Source organism: Mobula hypostoma, chromosome 8 (genome assembly GCF_963921235.1).
Source record: "Mobula hypostoma chromosome 8, sMobHyp1.1, whole genome shotgun sequence".
Lineage (NCBI taxonomy): Eukaryota > Metazoa > Chordata > Chondrichthyes > Myliobatiformes > Myliobatidae > Mobula > Mobula hypostoma.
This window is the reverse complement of record NC_086104.1, coordinates 120,285,803-120,308,160: the sequence shown is the minus strand read 5'-3', so window position 1 is coordinate 120,308,160 and position 22,358 is coordinate 120,285,803. Positions and strand designations below refer to the sequence as shown.

The following is a 22,358-nucleotide window of genomic DNA, read 5'->3' as shown; positions in this document are numbered from 1 at the left end:
TTGCAATCTTCCAGTCTTCTGGGATCATGCCAGAATCAAGGAATGGTTCCAGAGAACTGGAAAATTGCAAATGAGAGAGGCAGCTGTAAGGAAATTATAGAGCAGTTAGCCTGACCTCAGTGGTTGGGAAGATGTTGGAGTCAATTGTTAAAGGACAAGGTTATGGAGTACTTGGTGACAGAGGACAAGATACGATAAAGTCAGCATGATTTCTTTAAGGGAATATCTTACCTGACAAACCTGTTGGAATTGTTTGAGGAGATGACAAGTAGGATAGATAAAGGGCAAACACTGGATGTTGTACTTTTGGATTTTCAGAAGGAATTTGACAAGATGCCACACATGACGCTGCTGATTAAGTTAACCCATGGTTAGAGCATTGGCTGATTAGTAGGAGGCAGTGAGTGGGAATAAAAGGATCTGTCTGCCTGGCAGTGACTTGTGGTGTTCTGCAGGGGTCAGTGTTGGGACCACTTATTTTTACGTTGTCTAGGTGATTTAGATGATGGCTTTGTTGCCAAGTTTCCAGGTGATATGAATTTTGTTGGAGGGGCAGGTAGTGTTGTGGAAACAGGAAGGCTACAGGACTGTAGATCAGAAGAATGGCCAAGAAAGTGGCACATGAAATATAGTGTTGCAAAGTGCATGGGCATGCTTTTTGGTAGAAAAAATAAATATACAGACTATTTTCTAAATGGGGAGAAATTCCAAAAGTGTGAGATGTCCTTGTGCAGAACACCCTAAGGGTTAACTTGCAGGTTGAGTCGATGGTGAGGAAGGCAAATACACAGTTAGCATTCATTTCAAGAGGTCTGGAATATAAGAGCCAGGTTGTGACACCGAGGCTTTAAAAGGCACTGGTGAGGCCTCACCTTGAGCATCGTGAACAGTTTTGGGCTCCTTATCTGATAACAGGTGTGCTGGCATTGGAGAGGGTTCAGATGAGGTTCACAAGGATGATTCTGGGAATGAAAGGGTTATATGAGGACTGTTCGGTGGCTCTGGGCCTCTGCTTGCTGGAATTCAGAAGGATGAGGGGGGATCTCATTGAAATCTTTTGAATGTTGAAAGCCTTAGACAGAGTAGATGTGGAAAGGATGTTTCCCATGGTGGGAGAGTCTAGGACAAGAGGACACAGCCTCAGGGCAGAGGGGTGTCCATTTAAAACAAAGAGGCAAAGACATTTCTTTAGCCAGAGGTTGGTGAGTTTCTGGAATTTGTTCCCACAGGTAACTGTGGAAGTCAGGTCACTGGGTGTATTTAAGGCAGAGATTGACAGGTTCTTGATTGGCCATGGCATCAAAGGTTATGGGAAAGAGGCCAAGGAGTGGGGTTGAGGAGGGGAAAAATGGATCAGCCATGACTGAATGGCAGAGCAGATTCAATGGACCAAATAGCCTAATTCTACTCCTCGGTCTTGTGTTCTTCTCATGGATATTCAGGGCAACATTTGTCACTAAATATATAATTTAGTAATCAAACTGAAATTTGCAGAATATTTCCGTGTACTCTGCGGAGTATTGCTGTACCTGTATTACAACTGATCCCCATACTTACACTGCACAGTTAGTGTGAGGGTCTGCTCCGATGAAACAGATGGGTATCTGACTCTGCAGGTGAGACTTTGCCCGTGGTGCTTGAGCGCTGGGGTCATGGTCAGGACAGAAGTATATGTCAGAGTGTCGTTCCACTGAGTTACACTGCTTGAGACTGATGGTGGTACATCAGTGGGGGTGACCCAGGTTAAGGTGGGTGAAGTTCCATCACACGTGGTGTTGAAGATGCAGGTTATGTTCACAGATTTTGGTCCTTCAACAAGTTCAGCAGCGAATATTGTGGGTTTATCTGTGAAATCTAACACAGAGAAATAGATCCTTTTAGTTCAATATCACCAGATACATCAGTTCAGATAGAAATCCCAGTCCGACAAGAGAAAGGATGTTTACAGGATGATTCCTGAACAACGAGGGTACAGTGTGAGGGAATGTTGAACAGTGTGGTGTTCATGACTGTTCTGAAAGCTGTTGAGAGGGGAAACGGGAAACAGAGTCCTCCACTGAAAGCCACAATATCACACAGTCACTGATACATCCAGTGGGGTCCGTCCTTCCCCAGACAGTGAGATGTGGGCCAAGTGGACTGAGTCGTGGTGGGGATGAGTTCAAAAAGTTCAAATTAAATTCGTTAGCAAAGTACATATGCAAGTTACTATGATATACTCTACTACCTTGAGATTCATTTTCTTGCAGGCATTTACAGGAAAAAATAAATCAAATAGAGTTTATAAAAATCTACACATAAGCAGACAAAGGCTGACAACAAAAAGACAAATTGCAGATTCAAAAATAACTACTGTCACTGTGAGATGTGAAGAGTCCTTGAAAGTGAGTCTGTAGGGCATGGGATCAGTTTAGAGTAGGGGTGCTTGTGGTTACCCACACCATTTCAGGAGACTGGTGTTTGAAGGGAAATAACTGTTCCTGAACTGGGTGGTGTGGGACGCAAGGTTTCTGTACCACTAGCCCAATGTTAGTAGTGAGATCAGGGCATGGCCTGGATGGTGGATGAAAGAGAAAGGATGGTGGAAAGGAAGGTGCGGATGGTTGGGATGAAGATGAAGAAGGAGTGGAGGGCCAGTGGATGCTGAACACTGCCACATGCAGAGAGGCCAAATTCACCAAGAAACTGCATGTAACTCTGAGAACTTCTCGTGTCCATGTCAGTGCTACTTCAATATGATTAGGAACAGTCAATAAGCTGGAAGTACAAAGGCTGCATCGGGAATGATTTGGAAGTTTCCTGAAAATTGGGAGTTGTGACGATGTGAATATGGACCCAGTACAAGTTTATATTATTCCCCACTGACTGCTGAATGTCTGCTGTTGAGTGACCACACAGAACACCTACCAGTGACATGGAGCCATGTAGCAGGGAGATAGCTGAACTTGTATCTTCCCCCAAATTCAATCCTGAAACAGTACCACCCTTCATCTTTCCGATTGATGTTGTTGATAACCAGGGAACAGTCACCGTCTTCCAAGTCTCCAGACAGACGGGTCCGAGAATGAAACTTCTGTATCTCCTGACTGTGATCGCTGGAGTGAAAGGCTATATGTTTGGCGTTTGCTTTGTCACTGTTATACCAGATACCAGTCCATGACGTCTTAACAACACTCGATGGATAACGGTAGTGGCATGGAATCCGGGCACACAAGCCTCTCTGTGCTGTCACATGTGATGGTGTGTCAGCTGACCACTCATTCGACACTGCGGCTGAGGAGAGAATGAACAATGTTTGGTAATGGATGGCTTGTGAACACACCAGACTTGATATCCATCCCCTGTATTACTCCTGCACTGTGGACATAGTGTGTACCGAGTGTGGGAGACACAAAGAAACCCCCCAGGTCTCATCACAGATGGAGGGGATGTGGTAGTCATGGCGGGGACCTGTAGTTGGTGGGGGGAGTGGTGTGGAGCAGGTTCATTCTCTGTTGGCTCATTGGCCTCAGGACCGATGAAGCTGGTCCAGCACTATCAGGAAGAATCAACGATGGGGTGTCGACTGACATGCAAGAAGAAGTGGAGTGGCCAAAACTGGTTTCCTCTCCTCTACTGAGAATCACTTCCTGCTTGCTCTACAACGTGTCACCGTCTCTGCTCCTTCCATCAATCTACTACATTGGATCCATCAGATCTTATGGATCTAGGAATGAATGTGGATCATTATTATCTAAGTGATCCCTGGCAGACTCCCACAGGTACAAGGTTGCCACCGTGCCTGTGATCGAATACCACCGATGCTGGTGACAGACAGACTGGAACAGGGGTCCTTGCTGACAGTTCCCACGCTAACAGTGCAACTTTCTCACAACCTGGCCCATTTAACAATGCATCAATCCCACAGCAATGTCCTGCTCATACTGCAGCCCCGTTAACATGCACCATCACGGTATATAACACTACAGTGATTTGAATCTGCTGGAACATCAGAAGCTACCAAGAGTAGTGAACTTAGCAAAATACATCACAGGTGCATCCCTCCTGGCCATCGGAAGTCTCTACAATAGTCGCTACCTCAGGAAGGCAATGTCCATCGTCAAACATCCCCACAATCCCCACCATGCCATGTTCTCACAGCTCCCATCAGGCTGGATCAGTGACAGAGGAAGCCCCACTACTCCTGGATCCAAAATCCCCCCCCCCCATAGCCAAGTCCTGAGGCGGGACAGGGTGGGTCTCCCACTCACCGCCACCACCCAGTGCCGTATAATCCGATCTCGGAGCAAACAGCCCACTGCTCCTCCTGGAATTTGATCAGAGGTCACGAGCCATCCGGGACATGTTTACCTCTATGCACTTGTCACCCTCCCCAGAAGCAGCATCAACAGAGTTCCCTCCCTCCTCACCCGTTGAGACACCCTCCTTCTGAATAACTGCGTGGGATGGTGATCCAGGGCTACTCCGGTTCCCCTCATCCACCGGGACCGGAATCTCTCAGCAGGGCACGGCCTCGATTGAGGCAACAGATTGAGAGACTATCCCCACCGGTGACTCTCCACTCACAGGCGATCCCTGTTCTCCAGGGATTTCCTCCTCCCCAGAGGATGGGTGCTCTGGGCACACAGTCTCAACCGAAGGCAATTCTGCCTCCTCACGCACCCCCTCTAAAATGGCGCCGCTCACCCGCCTGCACTTTGCATGCTGAAGAAAAACCGTCCATCCAGAGGGCCCTTGTATGGCAGGGCTATCCTACAGCTCTGGGGAGACATGCGGCCTGAGCATACGGCCTTAACCGAAGGTAAATCCTTCCCCTGGATTGTAGACACAGAGACACATCTCTCCATATTTTCAAAGAACAGGGGCGCTGCGGCATGTTGACCTCCATTTTGGAGGCGACCTCAGACTTAGGCATCACTTTCCGTACCCTGACTTCCCCAGGCCTTTGCTGAATCTCAGACACCATAGGGCCTTCCAGGTTGGGTTCAGGGGTAACCTCCTGCCCCTTCTCCAGGGAAGAGGCTTCGAGATTGTTGTTATTTTTCTTTGCCTTCCTATCAGTCACCTGACCTCACGCCCACCGTCATCCGCATCGCCTGCATCCCCAAATTTCAACACCACGGGTGGTGGGATGGAGCAGGAGCAACTGGAGGGGGAACAACAGGAGTAGGGGCAGCTCGGGAACGCTCAGCAGTGCTGTCCTGTGCCTCCGAAGTGAAGTTAGCGGTCTTCGAGTGTGCCCAAAGTCTTCACAGGCATGTCGTCGTGGCAGTATAATAATGCCCCTCAAATTGCACCTGAAAGCACCCAACTGCATCCCCAGCCCATTCCAGTTGCCTAAGCAGGCAGCGCTAGAATGAAAAAAGGTGACATGTATCGTATTGGGGTTGTATTTGACCGCACCAAGAGAACACAGCTGGGGATGAGGGCCATACCAGTTACATTGGGGGTGGGCGTCCGGAAGAATAACCAACTTCACAAGGGCCAGCGCAGGTTCCACCGACCGTCATTGAAAGCCTACTCATGGCCAGGAACATGTCTCTCCCAGACCGAAGATAGAATATGATCTTCCTGTTCAATTATCACGACAACCAACAGTCTCAGGCATGGCTTTTAAAGTGCCATTCTTACTGATTGAGGTTAGTACAGAACATTGCATAACGTTTTCAAAGTCAATAATTTGAAAGGGTAACTTTTCGCTGCCTGCAACTCCAGAAACCACAGTCTCTGCATACAACTGATTGGTCAGGGCATCAAAGGTTATGGCGAGAAGGCAGGTGTATGGAGTTGTTTGGGATCCGCGATCAGCCATGATGGAATAGCGGGGCAGACTTGATGGTCTGAATGGCCTAATTCTGCTCCAAAGACTTGTGGTCTTACGGACTTGGATGCCGACATCTTAGAGCTGCAGCACGCCAAGGTGATTATGCTCCTGCTGGGACAATACACAGCTATACAACCGGGGATCACCAGCAAATGATCTTTCGAAAACAACAGGTCGGAGAGGGGAGGGAAAATAGGAGTTATCTGTGGACAGGCAGGGATGTCCTTGTGGTGGGAGAAAAACTTCAGCGCTGTCCGTGTCACTGCGAAAACCAAAGTCTAAAGTCCTCTTCACTCAGTCGCCCTGAGCTGGACACTCCAAACGGGAGAGATTTTTCTCTGTGACAAAACGGAAGAAATCCATCCCCACTGCCAACAAAGTTTAAGAAACAAGCATTCGCAAGCCATCAGCTGCAGAAACGACTCAGTGTTCGACACACGGACCAAAAACTACACAAACAGAATCCTTCTGGGAAGAGAACCTGTTCCAGTCCGCATCCAAGATAAGACTCTGTTCTCCAAAAACCTTCTGGTTGTTCTGAACCTGTTCTATCAGTTTGTTCCGCAATTTTCCAACTTTAGGAGGGAGAGTTCATAAAGTGTGACCCTCCATCAGTTCCACCCATCCGGCAGTGTGACCGTCCCTCAGTACCACATGTCCCTCATTGTAACCGTCCCTCAGTACCAAGCGTCCCTCATTGTGACCCTCAGTACCACGTGTCCCTCATTGTGACCCTCCCTCAGTACCACGCGTCCCTCAGTGTGACCCTCCCTCAGCACCACGCGTCCCTCAGTGTGACCCTCCCTCAGCACCACGCGTCCCTCAGCGTGACCCTCCCTCAGTGCCACCCATCCCTCAGTACCACCTGTCTCTGTGTGACCCTCCCTCAGTACCACTCATCCCTCAGTGCCACCTGTTTCTCAGTGTGACCGTCCCTCAGTACCACCCATCCCTCAGTGCCACCTGTCTCTCAGTGTGACCGTCCCTCAGTACCACCCATCCCTCAGTGCCACCTGTCTCTCAGTGTGACCGTCCCTCAGTACCACCCATCCCTCAGTGCCACCTGTCTCTCAGTGTGACCCTCCCTCAGCACTGCCCCTCTCACAGTGGTATCTTGCCCTACTGGTTTAAGAGGGATAGGTGAAGCAAAGCGATGACTTGCTGATAGCTAAGCTAACAAAGCTATGAATTACGGTATTAATCACGCCTGTAACTTCCCTTTCACAGTTGATCTTTTGAACTACCTGTACGGCCTGGTATTTTTGCGGTGTGAAGTCTGGGAGGTACAGGACAGGTGTGGCGTGCCTGAATGGGTCGAATCGAGACATCTGCACCTGGTCCTAAGAACGGGGAGTGAACTGGTGTTCGGCGATTGCTGGAGCGACTTGGAGGCAATTCGATGAGGTGGAACAGAGGTGATGCGAGTGGAGGTGCGGCAGAACGGAAACAGTGGGGCCTGGGCCCGAGCCTGAGGAACAACCCAAAGTTGGGCAATTTAAATACCGGGACACATTGAAAAGGTCAGGGTGTCGGAGCTGGAGACAAGGTTCAGCTCGCTGCTCTGCATCATATCTCAAGATTGTACAGTATATATTCCGTGTACTTTGAACTATGGCAGCTAATTGCTGATGTGTGATGTTGAGAACCTAGTCAGCCGAGTTCTGAGACTGCCCAACACCAGTGGTTTCACACATTTCCACCGTCAGCAAGACTGTGAACCAACACTGTTGAGTTGTCACTGACTATTCTTATCGAGCCAGTGAAGCTGTTCACCAATCAGCCAGGCTCTCACCTCAGTGCCCCACACGTTCCATCCCTGAATGATCCAATTCCCACCGGCTAATCTTGTTAAAACAGCTTCCACTAACCTGATGAGAGAGTGATTTATGGAGAGAGGTTAAACTGGTTGGGACATTCTTTACTGGAGTGTATCATACAGGGTGATCATATTGAGGTGTATAAAATCATAACCGACATAGGGTAAAAGTTCAGTCTTTTTCCCAGAGGTGGGAAATCAAGACCACAGAAGCACAGGTTTAAAGTGATGGGTGGAGTGGGGGGGGGGGGGCGTGGGTGGTGGAGATTGAATAGGGTCACAAGGAACAATTTCTTTTCCTAGAACGTGAACAATGTAGAAGACCATAAAACACAGAAGAAGAATTAGGCTATTCAGCCCATCGAGATGCTCCACCATTCTCTCATGACTGACTTATTATCCTTCTCAACCTCAATCTCCAGCCCATTCCTTGTAGCTTTTGACGTTATTGCTAATCAGAAACCTATCAACCTCTGCTTTAAATACACCTCATGAATTTGCCTCCACAGCTGTCTGTGGCAATTAATTCTACAGATTCACCACACTCTGGCTAAAGAATTTCCTTCTCTTTTCTGAAGGGATTGTTCTATTCGGAGATTGTGCTCTCTGGTCCTAGATTCTGCCACTATAGGAAATGTCCTCTCCATGTCCACTCTCTGAGGAACAAGGTGACAGTGGAAGTTGTTGAGGCAGGTAGATTAGCAAACATATGGACGGGAACATGGAGAGAAGATGTTTAGAAGAATATAGAGCAGAGCTGGCCAAATGTCAAGGTGAAGGGTCTCAGCCCAAGAAGTATATTTTCCTCCAGAGATGCTTGATGACCTGCTGAGTTCCTTCATCATTTTGTGTGTGTTTCTCAAGATTTCCAGCATCAGCAGAATCTCTTGTGTTTGTGAATAATGTAGATGGGAATCTTGGTCAGCAGGAACAATTTGGGCTGAAGGGCCTGTTTGTGTTGTACAACTCTGGCTCTGTCAGCTAACCAGCCGGACACACAGCCCAGCCCACTACTCAGCCCTGAGTACCCTGGTTAGTGACACACCGGCCAGACGAGGGGAAAATCAGGGATTTGATGCCTGAGCTGCTGCTGATTTACCTTGAAGAAGTGGCAGGACGAAGTACACTTTTCCGATTGTTCCCAGATCCAGCATATTCTGTCAGTTTTCTGCCGTTAGACTGAAAAAGAAAGTAGTTACAATGAAACTCCAGCAAACTGCCATGGTTCCAACATCAGTGTGAGAGACAAGAAGATTCCCAGACTGTTCCAGGCTATTCTCATTAGTAATCCCACACACTTCTAATTCATTCCTTTTTAATGTTGTACTGGGCATTTTAAAGGGAGCTTTGAAAATGAGGACACATGAAAGAGGAACTGGGGCCCAGTGAATCAGAAGGGAACTGGAAACTGACACAAAGTGGTGAAGGAGGCATTTGGCACATTGGACCGTATTGGTCAGGACAGTGAGAAAAAAAGTTAAAATGTTATTTTAAAACTGTTCAAGGCATTGGTAGATTGCAGTTGGAGCATTTTCTGCTGATCTGGTCACCCAACTACAGGAAAGATGTCATTAAGCTGAAGAGAATATGGTAAAGATTCACAAGGATGTCACCAGGATTAGAGGGTTTGAGTTATAAGGAGATACTGGACCAGCTGGGATGATTTTCCCTGAAAGAGGTGGTTATTAATGATTATCAACCATGAGGGGAAAGATTGCATACTCAACTAAGGATCTTGGTCCAAGCTTTAATTGAGAAGATTGCAGAACTGACACTGAGGTATTCTATTATCATTTCAACAGCATTCATTGTACGGTCCCTTTGACAATGTGACACTCCATCAGTTCTGTCCCTCTAATAGTGTGATACTGCCTCAGCACTGTCCCTCTGACAGGGTGATACCCCCTCAGTACTGTCCCTCTGACAATATGACACTCCCTCAGTATCATCCCTCTAAAAGTGCATCACTTCCTTATTTTCATCTCTCAAATAATGTTCCCTGTTTCCCCTCACTGCTCTTTTGAAGTACAAAGCTCATTACAGGGAGAGAGTGCAGGGTAGATTTCAGAGGATGTTGAGCAGACTTGAGTGACTGAGTTATGCAGAGTGGTTGTGTATTTTGGGATTTATTCTCTGGAGCCAAGGAGAAGGTGGAGTGTCTTCTGGAGGTACATAATATCATGAGCGGCCGAGATAGGATGAATAAACTCAGTCTTTTACCGGGATTACTGAACTAAGAACCAGAATGCTCTTGTTTCAGCTGAGAGGGAAGCAACTCAGTGGGTGCTCTGTGCATGGAACAAGCTACCAGAGAAAGTTCATGGGGCAGTACAATTACATTTAAAATGCAGTTAGACAGCTACATGGATTAGAAAGTGTTAAAAGGATATGGGGAAGATGCTAGCAAATGGGACTGGCTCAGTTGGCATGCATTGGATGGGCTGAAGGGCCTGTTCCTGTGCTGTTTGGCTCTACCATCGCTCAACAGTGTAACACTCTTTGGACACTGACACTGCGGTGGCTTGTCTGATGTGAGGCCCAGTCCCCTGAGGTTCGGTGACATAGTGGTTCGCACGATACTTTACAGTACCAGTGACCAGGTTTCAATTCCCACTGCTCTCTGTAAGAAGTTTGTACATTCTGTGTGGCCTCCTCATGTATCCAAAGACACACTGATTGGCAGGTTAATTGGTTTACTTCTGCTCCAATATCTTATGGTCTTAAATTAACCCTACCAAGTGATGCATTTTGGAAAGTCAATGTCTACACTAAATGGTAGGGCACCAAGGAAAGTTCGTGAGTGGAGAACTTTTAAAAATGCTTGAGGATCTCAGCAAATCACACAGAATGTCTGACTCATTGATGTCCTTCGGGAAATTCTACGTGTCACTCAAAATTTACCACATCTGCAGAATTGCTTGTATTTATGAGCAGAGACTGAGACCATTGTTGTCTGGTAGTAGTAATATAGGTGGATGGGATGGTGAAAGAGGCATACGGTATACTTCCCTTCATGGGTCAGCGTGCACAATATCAGATTTGAGATGATATGTTGCAATCTTACAAGCAACTGGTGAGACTGCACTTGGAGAACTGTGTGCAGTTACGGTCATCGCACTTTCCAGAGGAAGTTATTGTGCTGGAGAGAACTCAATGGAGATATACCAGAATGCCTCCTCCTGAATTGCAGGAGGTCCTTTTTTTTTTCTCTAACTCTGCAACTCTGTTACCCTCTAACCCCATCTCTCTCTCTCTCTCTCTCTCTCTCTCTCTCTCTCTCTCTCTCTCTCTCTCCCCCTCTCTCCACCTCTCTCTCTCACACACCTCTCTCTCTCTTTCTCTCACACACCTCTCTCTCTCACACTCACACTCATACACACCCATATCTCTCTCTCTCCACATCTCTCTCTCTCTCTCTCTCACACACACACACACCTCTCTCTCTCTCACACACACACACTCACACACTCATACACACCCATTTCTCTCTCTCTCTCTGGAGTGAAGGATGACAAGGGGTGACCTGATACGAGTAGAATGCTAGGAGAGGCACAGAGAGGGTTGATCCCGAGAATGTATTCTTGTCATGGGTGATGTGTCAGCAACAAGAGGATGCATGGCAAGTTGCCAAGGAGGGGGTTTCAAAGGGAGTCTGAGAGGAAATTCTGCCAGTTTAGTTTTGAATGAATTTGCGGGGTGCTCCAGGCAGATACATTCAGTATGTTTAAGAGGCATTGGAACAGGCACGAGAATGGGCAGGAACAGGAGGATACAGACCTAAAGTGGGCAAAAGGGCTGACGAGACAGCAGGAGTGTGGAGGGCTGGAGAGTCCATTGCTGTCCTGGATAAAGCTGGGAATTGAGAACCACAACCAAGTCCACCAATAAACAGGACGTAGAACCCCAAAAAGTCCTCCAATGATCGGACTCTGTTCAAAGTCTCACATCACCAGTTCTTGCCAGAGTTGGCTACAAGCATGGAATTACATACCCAGGATCAGTCCACTGCTCGTCTCCAGAGTTAATCAGACAGACACATCAGGGGTCACTACCCTCTCCTGCAGCAGCTGCACTGTGTGGATAAAATTGTTGAAGAGAATACTCAAATCAGGAAAGGGAAATAAAAAGAGGAAGTATTCACAAATGATTAACACATTCAATCCAACAGTGACATTATTTTAGCTTAGCCTAGGGACTGCTGCTCTGTGGGAGAGGTCTCTCAGGCACAACCCTCCCTCTCTCTGTAACCCCACTCTGGACCACACACCCCTCCCTGTCTCTGCAACCCCACTCTCACCACACACCCCTCCCTCTCTCTGTAACCCCACACCCTCTGGATCAGTTATCTTGTCCAAATTTCAGAGTCTCTTTATCAATAAATAGGGATGATGAGGAGCATCCAGCAGATAGTTTGGAAAAGGCAGGTGATGCGAGGCCATGTCAGGATTGAAGGTGCAGCCCAGATAGGTTAATTGGCCATTTTAAACCGTTCTGACTGTACAGCTATTCAGTACAGCCTGAGAGGAACTGACGGGAATTTACGAATAGATTGAGGGTGTTGGGATCACCCCATAAATTGTCAGATTTAGACTCAATGGGCCAAATGTGTCCAATGTCCGAAGGAGATATGGAATTGTAAACAGACTTGACTGAGAGTTTGTAGAGTAACAAGAAAGAATTAAATCTGAAAATGTTATCCTTCAGAATGAATAGAAGTACAGAGTAGATCAGATCACTGAACTGTTCCCACAAACTATAGACTCATTTTCAAGGACTTTTCATCTTATGTTCTCGATATTTATTGTTTCTTTTCTCAGTTGTATTGGCACAGTTTGTTCTCTTTGCACATCAGTTGATTGTCCGTCCTTTCGGGTGCGGTCTTTCATTGATTCTACTGTGCTTCTTGGAGTTATTGTAAAATTCATTCTCTGGGTTGTGTATGGTGACACATATATACTTTGATAATAAATTTATTTCAGCTTTGCACTTTTGAAGTGGATTCCCTTTATGAATGTATATTAATGACTGGATATTTTTCTTTAGACAGTTTCCAAGCTGACAGATGAAGCGAACTTGGAGAAGGGGTGGAGCGAGAGGAGGATTGTGGGAGACTTCAGACTTCAAGGAGATAAATATAGTATGGAGAGGTAACAGAGAAGGGACAGGCGTAAGTTTTCAAATACAGGGAGGAAGAAAGAAAGGAGAATGCAATTCTGCAAGCCGTACTAAAAAGGAGAAAGACTTGGGGAAAATGTGCTGAGTTCATCACAGGGGGTAAGGCAGGGCAAAGGAGTAGTTAGAGAAACATTTTGATTTGAGGCAAAAACGAGAGATCACTTTAACCAGAGGGTGGTGAATTTGTGCAATTCATTGCCCCAGGCTGCTGTGGGGTCCACATCATAGGATATATTTAAAGCAGAGGTGGATAGGACCTGGATTAGTCAGGGTGTCAGTGGTGATGGGAAGAAGGCAGGAGAATGGGGTTTGAGAGAGATAATAAATCAGCCACGATGGAATGGCAGATCAGACTCAATGGGCCGAATGGTCTATTTCTGCTTCTCTGTCTTATGGACTTATATCACAATGAAGCATTCTGAAAAGCCTAGTACAGGTGTTTCAAATCTTTTTTTATGCCATGGACCCCTGCCCTTAATGAAGTGTCCGCAGACCCCAGGTTGGGAACCCCTGGTCTAGTGTTTTGTCTGGTTGTCACATTTTGGGGAAAAGGTCGGTGTGCCTGATAAGATAAACTGAAATTATTCCAGATTCAGGGAGGTCAGTTCTGCGGGTTGACTGGAGAACGATTCTGAGGGTCTCTAACTGATGAGGGTGGAGAAGTGAAAAAAATGCAAAAAAACTGGACACAAGGCTGAATTAACCTCAGTGGATAACTGCACACCCTCCAGCACAATCATACAACAAACCACTGTTTACACATCCACAGGGACTAGCAATAATTTTCACCTTCACAGCTTTGGGTTCAGTTTCAGCATGAAATTCAGTCTCTATTCGAATTATAGAAAGCACGTTGACCGGATGCATTACGGCTTGGTACAGTAACTGCTCTGTCTGTGACCGCAAGAAACTGCACATCACAGAAACAAGCCTCCCCTCTATGGCCTCTACCTACACTTCCTGCTGCCTCAGTAAAGCAGCCAGCATTGTCAAAAACCCCACACACCCTGGACACTCTCATGTCTCCCCTCTCCCAATCAAGTCAGGTTAAGTTTATTGTCATTTAATTATATAGATGTATACCGCCAAACGATACAACATTTCTCTGGACCAAGGTGTAAAGCACAATAGTACACATAACATACATGCACAATAACAGAAAGATTAAAATCTATAGGTTAATTGAACATAAATAAACAAAGAAAAATTTCATAAATTAAATATTATAAGGCACAGTCAGATTTGCCGTTGACACTTTGAATGCGATTCAGCAGGGAGCTCAGAAACCTCTCTGTACTATGACTCATCATCACTGTTGATGAGGCCAACCACTGTTGTGTGATATGCAAACTAGATGACTCGGTTTGAGTCACGTGTCAGGAGTATGAATTGCAGCCGACTGGACACACAGCCCTGGAGAGTACCCGTGCTCAGTGTAATGGGATTAGAGACATTGCTGTCTACACAGACTGACTATGGCCTCTCTGTTAAGAAGTCCAGGATCCAGTTACAGAGGAAGGTGTTAAGACCCAGTGAAAAAAATTTCCCCTCTGTTTCCTGGGGTATGCTGGTGTTAAATGCCAAAATGAAATCTATAACACCAGCTTGACATCAGACACCCCATTTGCCTGTGGTAACAAAGTCTACTAATTCACCACCATCTGGCTAAAGAAATTTCTCTATATCTCTGTTTTAAATGGACTTCCTTCTATCCTGGTGCTGTGCCCTCTTGTCCTACACTACCTCGCCATGGGAAACATCCTTTCCACAGCTACTTTGCCTAGGCCTTTCAAAGTTCGAAAGGTTTCAATGAGATGCCCCCTCAGAAGAAAAGAAGATGGCGATGTGACGCAGCATGCAGCGGCCACTCCAGAATGAATATTTGTTATCTGTCAAGTAGGATGCCATGCACAATCCTGATTTGATGGAGCTGGACGTGAGAAGCACGGAGGAACATCTGGTGAAACTTCTGAAATGCCTGTTTCGCTGCCGCTGCTGCTGCGAGGTGCAGAATCTCCGCAGGGGAAGGCCCCAAATCCCTGTTGCTTGGCAGCCGGGGCCGAGGTCAAAGCGCTCGGCAGAGATGGTGCTTGGTGTTCGGTGTTGGAGGGCTGGTCAGAGGTTCGAAGTTTTTGGACAGACTCAGAGTTGGCTGTGGTCGGGTGCTTCCAGGGTGCTGCATCGGTAAGTTTGCGGCACTGGAGTTGATAGAGAGTGATACAACTGGTGATAGAGAAGGGATGAACTCAGACCGATGGTTTGAGATATGTCTATTTTAACGGGAGGAGTATTATGAATAAAGTGGATGAGCTTAGAGTGTGGATCAGCACCTGGAGCTATGAGGTTGTGGCCATTACAGAGACTTGGATGGTGCAGGAGCAGGAATGGCTACTTCAAGTGCCAGGCTTTAGATGTTTCAGAAGAGACAGGGAGGAAGGCAAAAGAGGTGGGGGCATGGCACTGTTGATCAGAGATAGTGTCGCGGCTGCAGAAAAGGAGGAAGTCATGGAAGGGTTGTCTTTGGAGTCTCTGTGGGTGGAAGTTAGGAATAGGAAGGGGTCAACAACTTTACTGGGTGTTTTTTATAGACCACCCAATAGTAACTGGGCCATTGAGGAGCAGATAGGCAGATAGATCTGAAAAGATGTAATAATTACAGGGTTATTGTGGTGGGACATTTTAATTTCCCAAATATTGATTGGCATCTCCTTAGCCTGAGGGGTTTAGATGGGGTGGAGTTTGTAAGGTGTGTTCAGGAAGGTTTCTTGACGCAATATGTAGATAAGCTGACAAGAGGAGAGGCTGTGCTTGATTTGATATTGGGAAATGACCCTGGTCAGGTGTCAGGTCTGCCAGTGGGAGAGCATTATAGAGATAGTGATCACAATTCTATCTCCTTTATCATAGCATGGGAGAGGGATAGGAACAGACAAGTTAGGGAAAGGTTTAATTGGACTAAGGGGAAATATGAGGCTATCAGACAGGAACTTGGAAGCATAAATTCCCAGGGAATGGTACGGAAGAAATGTGGCAAATGATCAGGGGATATTTGCATGGGCTTCTGCATAGGTACGTTCCAATGAGACAGGGAAAGAATAGTTGGTACAGAAACTGTGGTGTACAAAGGCTGTTGCAAATCTAGTCAAGGCCATGCTGCCTTCTATATATTGCAATATATACAGTGGCATGCAAAAGTTTGGGCACCCCTGGTCAAAATTTCTCTTACTGTGAATAGTTAAGTGAGTAGAAGATGAACTGATCTCCAGAAGTCAAAAAAGCTAAAGATGAAACATTCTTTTCAACATTTCAGACAAGATTAGTGTATTATTTTTGTTTTGTATAATTTTAGAGTGGGAAAAGAAGGAAAGGAGAACTGTGCAAAAGTTTGGGCACCCCAAGAGATTTGAGCTCTCAGATAACTTTTACCAAGGTCTCAGACCTTAATTAGCTTGTTAGAGCTATGGCTTGTTCACAATCATTTTTAGGAAAGGCCAAGTGATGCAAATTTCAAAGCTTTATAAATACCCTGACTCCTCAAACTTTGTCCCAACAATCAGCATCCACGGGCTCCTCTAAGCAGCTGCCTGGCACTCTGAAAATTAAAATAAATGATGCCCACAAAGCTGGAGAAGGCTATAAGAAGATAGCAAAGCGTTTTCAGGTAGCCATTTCTGCAGTTTGTGATGTAATTAAGAAATGGCAGTTAACAGGAATGGTGGAGGTCAAGTTGACGTCTGGAAGACCAAGAAAACTTTCGGAGAGAACTGCTTGTAGGATTTCTAGAAAGGCAAATCAAAACCCCCGTTTGACTGCAAAAGACCTTCAGGAATCTTTAGCAGACTCTGGAGTGCTGGTGCACTGTTCTACTGTGCAGCGACACCTGCACAAATATGACGTTCATGGACGAGTCATCAGAAGAAAACCTTTCCTGTGTCCTCACCACAAAATTCAGCATCAGAAGTTTGAAAAGGAAGATCTAAACAAGCCTGATGCATTTTGGAAACAAGTCCTGTGGAATGATGAAGTTAAAATAGAATTTTTTGGCCGCAATGAGCAAAGGTATGTTTGGAGAAAAAAGGGTGCAGAATTTCATGAAAAGAACACCTCTCCAACTGTTAAGCTTGGGGGTGGATCGATCATGCTTTGGGCTTGTGTTGCAGCCAGTGGCACGGGGAACATTTCACTGATAGAGGGAAGAATGAATTCAATTAAATACCAGCAAATTCAGGAAGCAAACATCACACCGTCTGTAAAAAAGCTGAAGGTGAAAAGAGGATGGCTTCTACAACAACATAATGATCCCAAAAATACCTCAAAATCCACGGTTGACAACCTCAAGAGGCGCAAGCTGAAGGTTTTGTCATGGCCCTCACCGTCCCCCGACCTGAACAACATCAAAAATCTGTGGATAGACCTCAAAAGAGCAGTGCATGCAAGACGGCCCACGAATCTCACAGAACTAGAAGGCTTTTGCAAGGAGGAATGGGTGAAAATCCTCCAAACAAGAATTGAAACACTCTCAGCTGGCTACAGAAAGCATTTACAAGCTGTGATACTTGCCAAAGGGGGTGTTACTAAGTACTGACCATGCAGGGTGCCCAAACTATTGCTTCTGGCCCTTTTCCTTTTTTGTTATTTTGAAACTGTAAAAGATGAAAATAAAAAAGTAATCTTGCTTAGAATATTAAAGAAATGTGTCATCTTTAACTCTATGCCTTTTGGAAATCAGTTCATCTTTTATTCACTTAGTTATTCACAGTAACAGAAATTTTGACAAGGGGTGCCCAGACTTTTGCATGCCACTGTGTGTATATATACACACTGCCTTCTATATACTGCCCAATGCGGCCTTCTATATATTGGCGAGACCCGACGCAGACTTGGAGATCGTTTCGCCGAACGCCTACTCTCTGTCCACCAGAGAAAGCAGGATCTCCCAGTGGCCATGCCTTTTAATTCCACATCCCATTCCCATTCTGATATGTCTATCCACAGCCTCCTGTACTGTAAAGATGAAGCAACACTCAGGTTGGAGGAACAACACCTTATATTCCGTCTGGGTAGCCTCCAACCTGATGGCATGAACATTGACTTCTCAAACTTCCGCTAATGCCCCACCTTTCCCTCGTACCCCATCCGTTATTTATTTACTTATATACACACATTCTTTTTCTCTCTCTCTCCTTTTTCTCCCTCTGTCCCTCTCACTATACCCCTTGCCCATCCTCTGGGCTTCCCACCCTCCCCCTTTTCTTTCTCCCTAGGCCTCCTGTCCCATGATCCTCTCATATCCCTTTTGCCAATCAACTGTCTCGCTCTTGGCTCCATCCCTCCCCCTCCTGTCTTCTCCTATCATTTTGGATCTCCCCTCCCCTTTCCACTTTCAAATCTCTTACTAGCTGTCCTTTCAGTTAGACCTCACGAAGGGTCTCGGCCCGAAATGTCGACTGTACCTCTTCCTAGAGATGCTGCCTGGCCTGCAGCGTTCACCAGCAACTTTTATGTGTGTTGCTTGAAATTCCAGCATCTGCAGATTTCCTCGTGTTAAGGTCATGCTGGCCTTTATAAATCAGAGCATTGAGTATAGGAGTTCAGATGTAATGTTGAAATTGTATAAGGCATTGGTGAGGCCAAATTTGGAGTATTGTGTACAGTTTTGGTCACCAAATTATAGGAAAGATGTCAACAAAATAGAGAGAGTGCAGAGAAAATTTACTAGAATGTTACTTGGGTTTCATCACCTAAGTTACAGAGAAAGGTTGAACAAGTTGGGTCTTCATTCTTTGGAACGTAGAAGGTTGAGGTGGGATTTGATAGAGGTACTTAAAATTATGAGGGGGATAAATAGAATTGACGTGGATAGGCTTTTTTCCGTTGAGAGTGGGGGAGATTCAAACAAGAGGACATGGGTTGAGAGTTAAAGGGCAAACGTTTAGGGGTAACATGAGGGGGAATTTCTTTACTCAGAGTGTGGTAGCTGTGTTGAATGAGCTTCCAGCAGAAGTGGTTGAGGCATGTTCGATGTTGTCATTTAAAGTTAAATTGGACAGCTATATGGACAGGAAAGGAATGGAGGGTTATGGGCTGAGTAGAGGTCGGTGGGAGTAAGAGTTTGGCATGGACTAGAAGGGCCGAGACGGCCTGTTTCTGTGCTGTAATTGTTATATGGTTATATATGGTTATAAGAAGAAAAGAAGAGCTTGTGGAAGGTTCAAAGAACTAAAGATAGAGATCTAGAAGATTATAAGGCTAGCAGGAAGGAGCTTAATGAAATTAGGTGAGCCAGAAGGGGCATTGAGAAGGCTTTGGTGGACAGCATTAAGGGAAACCCCAAGGCTTTCTACAAGTATGTGAAAAGCAAGAGGATAAAACATCAGAGAATAGGACCAATCAAGTGTGACAGTGGAAAAGTGCGTATGGAATCGGAGGAGATAGCAGAGGTACTTAATGAATACTTTGCTTCAGTATTCACTACGGAAAAGGATCTTGGCGATTGTAGTGATGACTCGCAGCAGACTGAAAAGCTTGAGCATGTAGATATTAAGAAACAGGACGTGCTGGAACTTTTGGAAAGTATCAAGTTGCATAAGTCACCGGTACCGGACAGGATGTAGACCAGGCTACTGTGGGAAACGAGGGAGGAGATTGCTGAGCCTCTGGTGATGATCTTTGCATCATCAATGAAGACGGGAGACATTCCGGAGGATTGGAGGGTTGCGGATGTTGTTCCCTTATTCAAGAAAAGGAGGAAGAATAGCCCAGGAAATTATAGTCCTGTGAGTCTTACTTCAGTGGTTGGTAAGTTGATGGAGAAGATCCTGAGAGGCAGAATTTATGAACATTTGGAGAGGTATAATATGATTAGGAATAGTCAGCATGGCCTTGTCAAAGGCAGGTTGTGCCTTACAAGCCTGTTTGAATTTTTTGAGGATGTGATGAAACATATTGATGAAGGTAGAGCCATAGATGTAGTGTATATGGATTTTATTAAGGCATTTGATAAGGTACCCCATGAAAGACTTATTGAGAAAGGAAGGAGGCATGGGATCCAAGGGACATTGCTTTGTGGATCCAGAACTGGCTTGCCCACAGAAGCCAAAGTGGTAGTAGATGGGTCATATTCTGCAATGGAGGCCGGTGACCAGTAGTGTGCCTCAGGGATCTGTTCTGGAACCCCTTCGCCTTCTGATTTTTATAAATGATCTGGGTGAGGATGTGGAGGGATGGGTTAGTAAATTTGATGATGACACAAAGGTTGGGGGTGTTGTGGACAGTGTGGAGGGCTGTCAGAAGTTACAGCGGGACATTGATATGTTGCAAAACTGGGCTGAGAAGTGGCAGATGGAGTTCAACCCAGATAAGTGTGAAGTGGTTCATTTTGGTAGGTCAAATATGATGGCTGAATATAGCATTAATGGTAAGACGCTTGGCAGAGTGGAGGATCAGAGAGATCTTGGGGTCTGAGTCTGTAGGACACTCAAAGCTGCTACACAGGTTGACTCTGTGATTAAGAAGGCACTGGCCTTCATGAATTGTGGGATTGAGTTTAAGAGCCGAGAGGTAATGTTGCAGCTATATAGGACCCTGGTCAGACTCCACTTGAAGTATTATGCTCAATTCTGGTCGCCTCACTACAGGAAGGACGTGGAAACTATAGAAAGGGTGCAGAGGAGACTTACAAGGATGTTGCCTGCATTGGGGAGCATACTTTATAAGAACAGGTTGAGTGAACTTGGCCTTTTCTCCTTGGAGCGATGGAGGATGAGAGGTGACCTGATAAATGTGTACAAGATAATGAGAGGCATTAATCGTGTGGTAGACAGGCGCCTTTCCCAGGGTTGAAATGGCTAGCACGAGTGGGCATAATTTTAAGGTGCTTGGCAATAGGTGGAGAGGGGATGTCAGGGGTATATTTTGTACGCAGAGAATGGTAAGTGCATGGAATAGGGTGCCAGCTGCATTGGTGGAGGCGGAAATGATAGGTTCTTTTAAGAGACTCTGGATGGGTATATGGAACTTAGAAAAATAGAGGGCTATGGGTAAGCCTTAGTAGTTCTAAGGTAAAGACATGTGGGTTGAAGGGTCTGTATTGTGCTGTAGATTTTCTATATTTTTATTTTTCTATGTATTTACTGTGGTCTCACAGACTGTATTCTTTACTGTGATCTCACAGACTGTATTCTTTATTGTGATCTCACAGACTGTATTCTTTGCAGATCTCACAGACTGTATTCTCTACTGCGATCTCACAGACTGCTTTCTTTACTGTGATCTCACAGATTGTATTCTTTCGTCTGTGGTTTCACGGCAGAAGAGTTCTAATAGCTGGATACACTGTTTCACAGTTGGACAAAGTAAGAAAGTTAGCAAATTCCTGTCAATCCCTACAATTTTTTTTGATACTCCAGATAAGCCATTCTAATGGATGCACCATGGCTTGGAATGGCAATGGTTTGGTTTGGCCCATGATCACAAGAAACAGCCGAGAGTTGTGGTCATAGCTCAGCACATCTCCAAAGCTAGTTTTCCCTCCATGGACTCTGTCTTCACTTCCCACTGTCTCAGTAATCAAAGACCCCACCCTCCTTGGACACACTCTCTTATACCCGCTTCCATTGGGTAGGAAAGATGAATGCCTTAAACATATACAGTATCAACAGGTTCAAAGACAGATTCTATCTCACTTTTGTCATAAATATTTCCCCATTTTAGACTTTATTCTGCGTTGTTAATGTTTTACCTTGTTCTACCTTAATGCACTGTGTAAGAATTTAATCTTTTTGAACAAGCTTTTCACTGCATCTCGGCACATGTGACAATAGTAAACCAATACCAATACACAAGGATCTCATTCTATTCACCCACTTTCGCAATGACTACCACCACCCTCAGATTCTACCACTCCCACACTCTGTTCATTCCCAATTGGAACTCCGCAGTGAACTGAGCAGTCCATTCGTACACAGAGCAAGACCAGACAATATTCAGATACCAGAGACGGGAGACGCTGGGATATGGAGCATTCGCCATCTGCTGGAGGAATATAGTTTGTGGAGGGGAAGGAATGGTCAACTTCTCACATCCAGTCGCTGTATCAGAACTCCGAGTGGACGGATGGGATGGTCGGGTATAGAGGTGGTTCAGAAGATCGGCTTTATTTGTCACACTTACATTGAAACATGCAGTGAAATGCGTCATTTGTGTCAATGTACAACACCGTCAGAGGATGTGCTGGCGGCAGCCCGCAAGTATCGCCATGCTTCTACCGCCAGTGTAGCATGCCCACAACTTACAAATTTGAACTTGTGAGGCTTTGAAATGTTGGAGCAAAACTGGAGCACACGGAGGAAGCCCACACGGTTACAGGGAGAACATAAAAATTACCTTCCGTAGTCGAAATTGAACCCCCCCCCCCCGGTAGGTGATTGTGAGGGAGGTGATGAGAGAGTGGTTTGATGATGGGAAGAGAGAGTGGTTTGATGATTGGGAAGAGAGAGAATAGTAGCGGAAGTGGCAGGTAGATTCTCTACAAAGGAAACAGAA

General features: G+C 45.8%; 2 protein-coding genes across 2 annotated transcripts in view; one reads left to right on the top strand and one right to left on the bottom strand.

Moving 5' to 3' along the window:
• The window catches only part of LOC134350225 (sialic acid-binding Ig-like lectin 10), a 52,283-nt gene extending 39,705 nt beyond the window's left edge, over nt 1-12,578 (bottom strand). The window contains exons 1-4 of the mRNA XM_063055233.1: nt 11,632-12,578; nt 8,740-8,819; nt 2,908-3,273; nt 1,558-1,854 (exon numbers count right to left, since the gene is read on the bottom strand). Coding sequence (XP_062911303.1) covers nt 1,558-1,854; nt 2,908-3,273; nt 8,740-8,794 — 718 coding nt within the window. The 5' untranslated portion in view covers nt 8,795-8,819; nt 11,632-12,578. The remainder of the gene's footprint in view (nt 1-1,557; nt 1,855-2,907; nt 3,274-8,739; nt 8,820-11,631) is intronic.
• Nucleotides 1-22,358, top strand: part of LOC134351189 (myelin-associated glycoprotein-like) — a 469,309-nt gene that overhangs the window by 50,471 nt on the left and 396,480 nt on the right.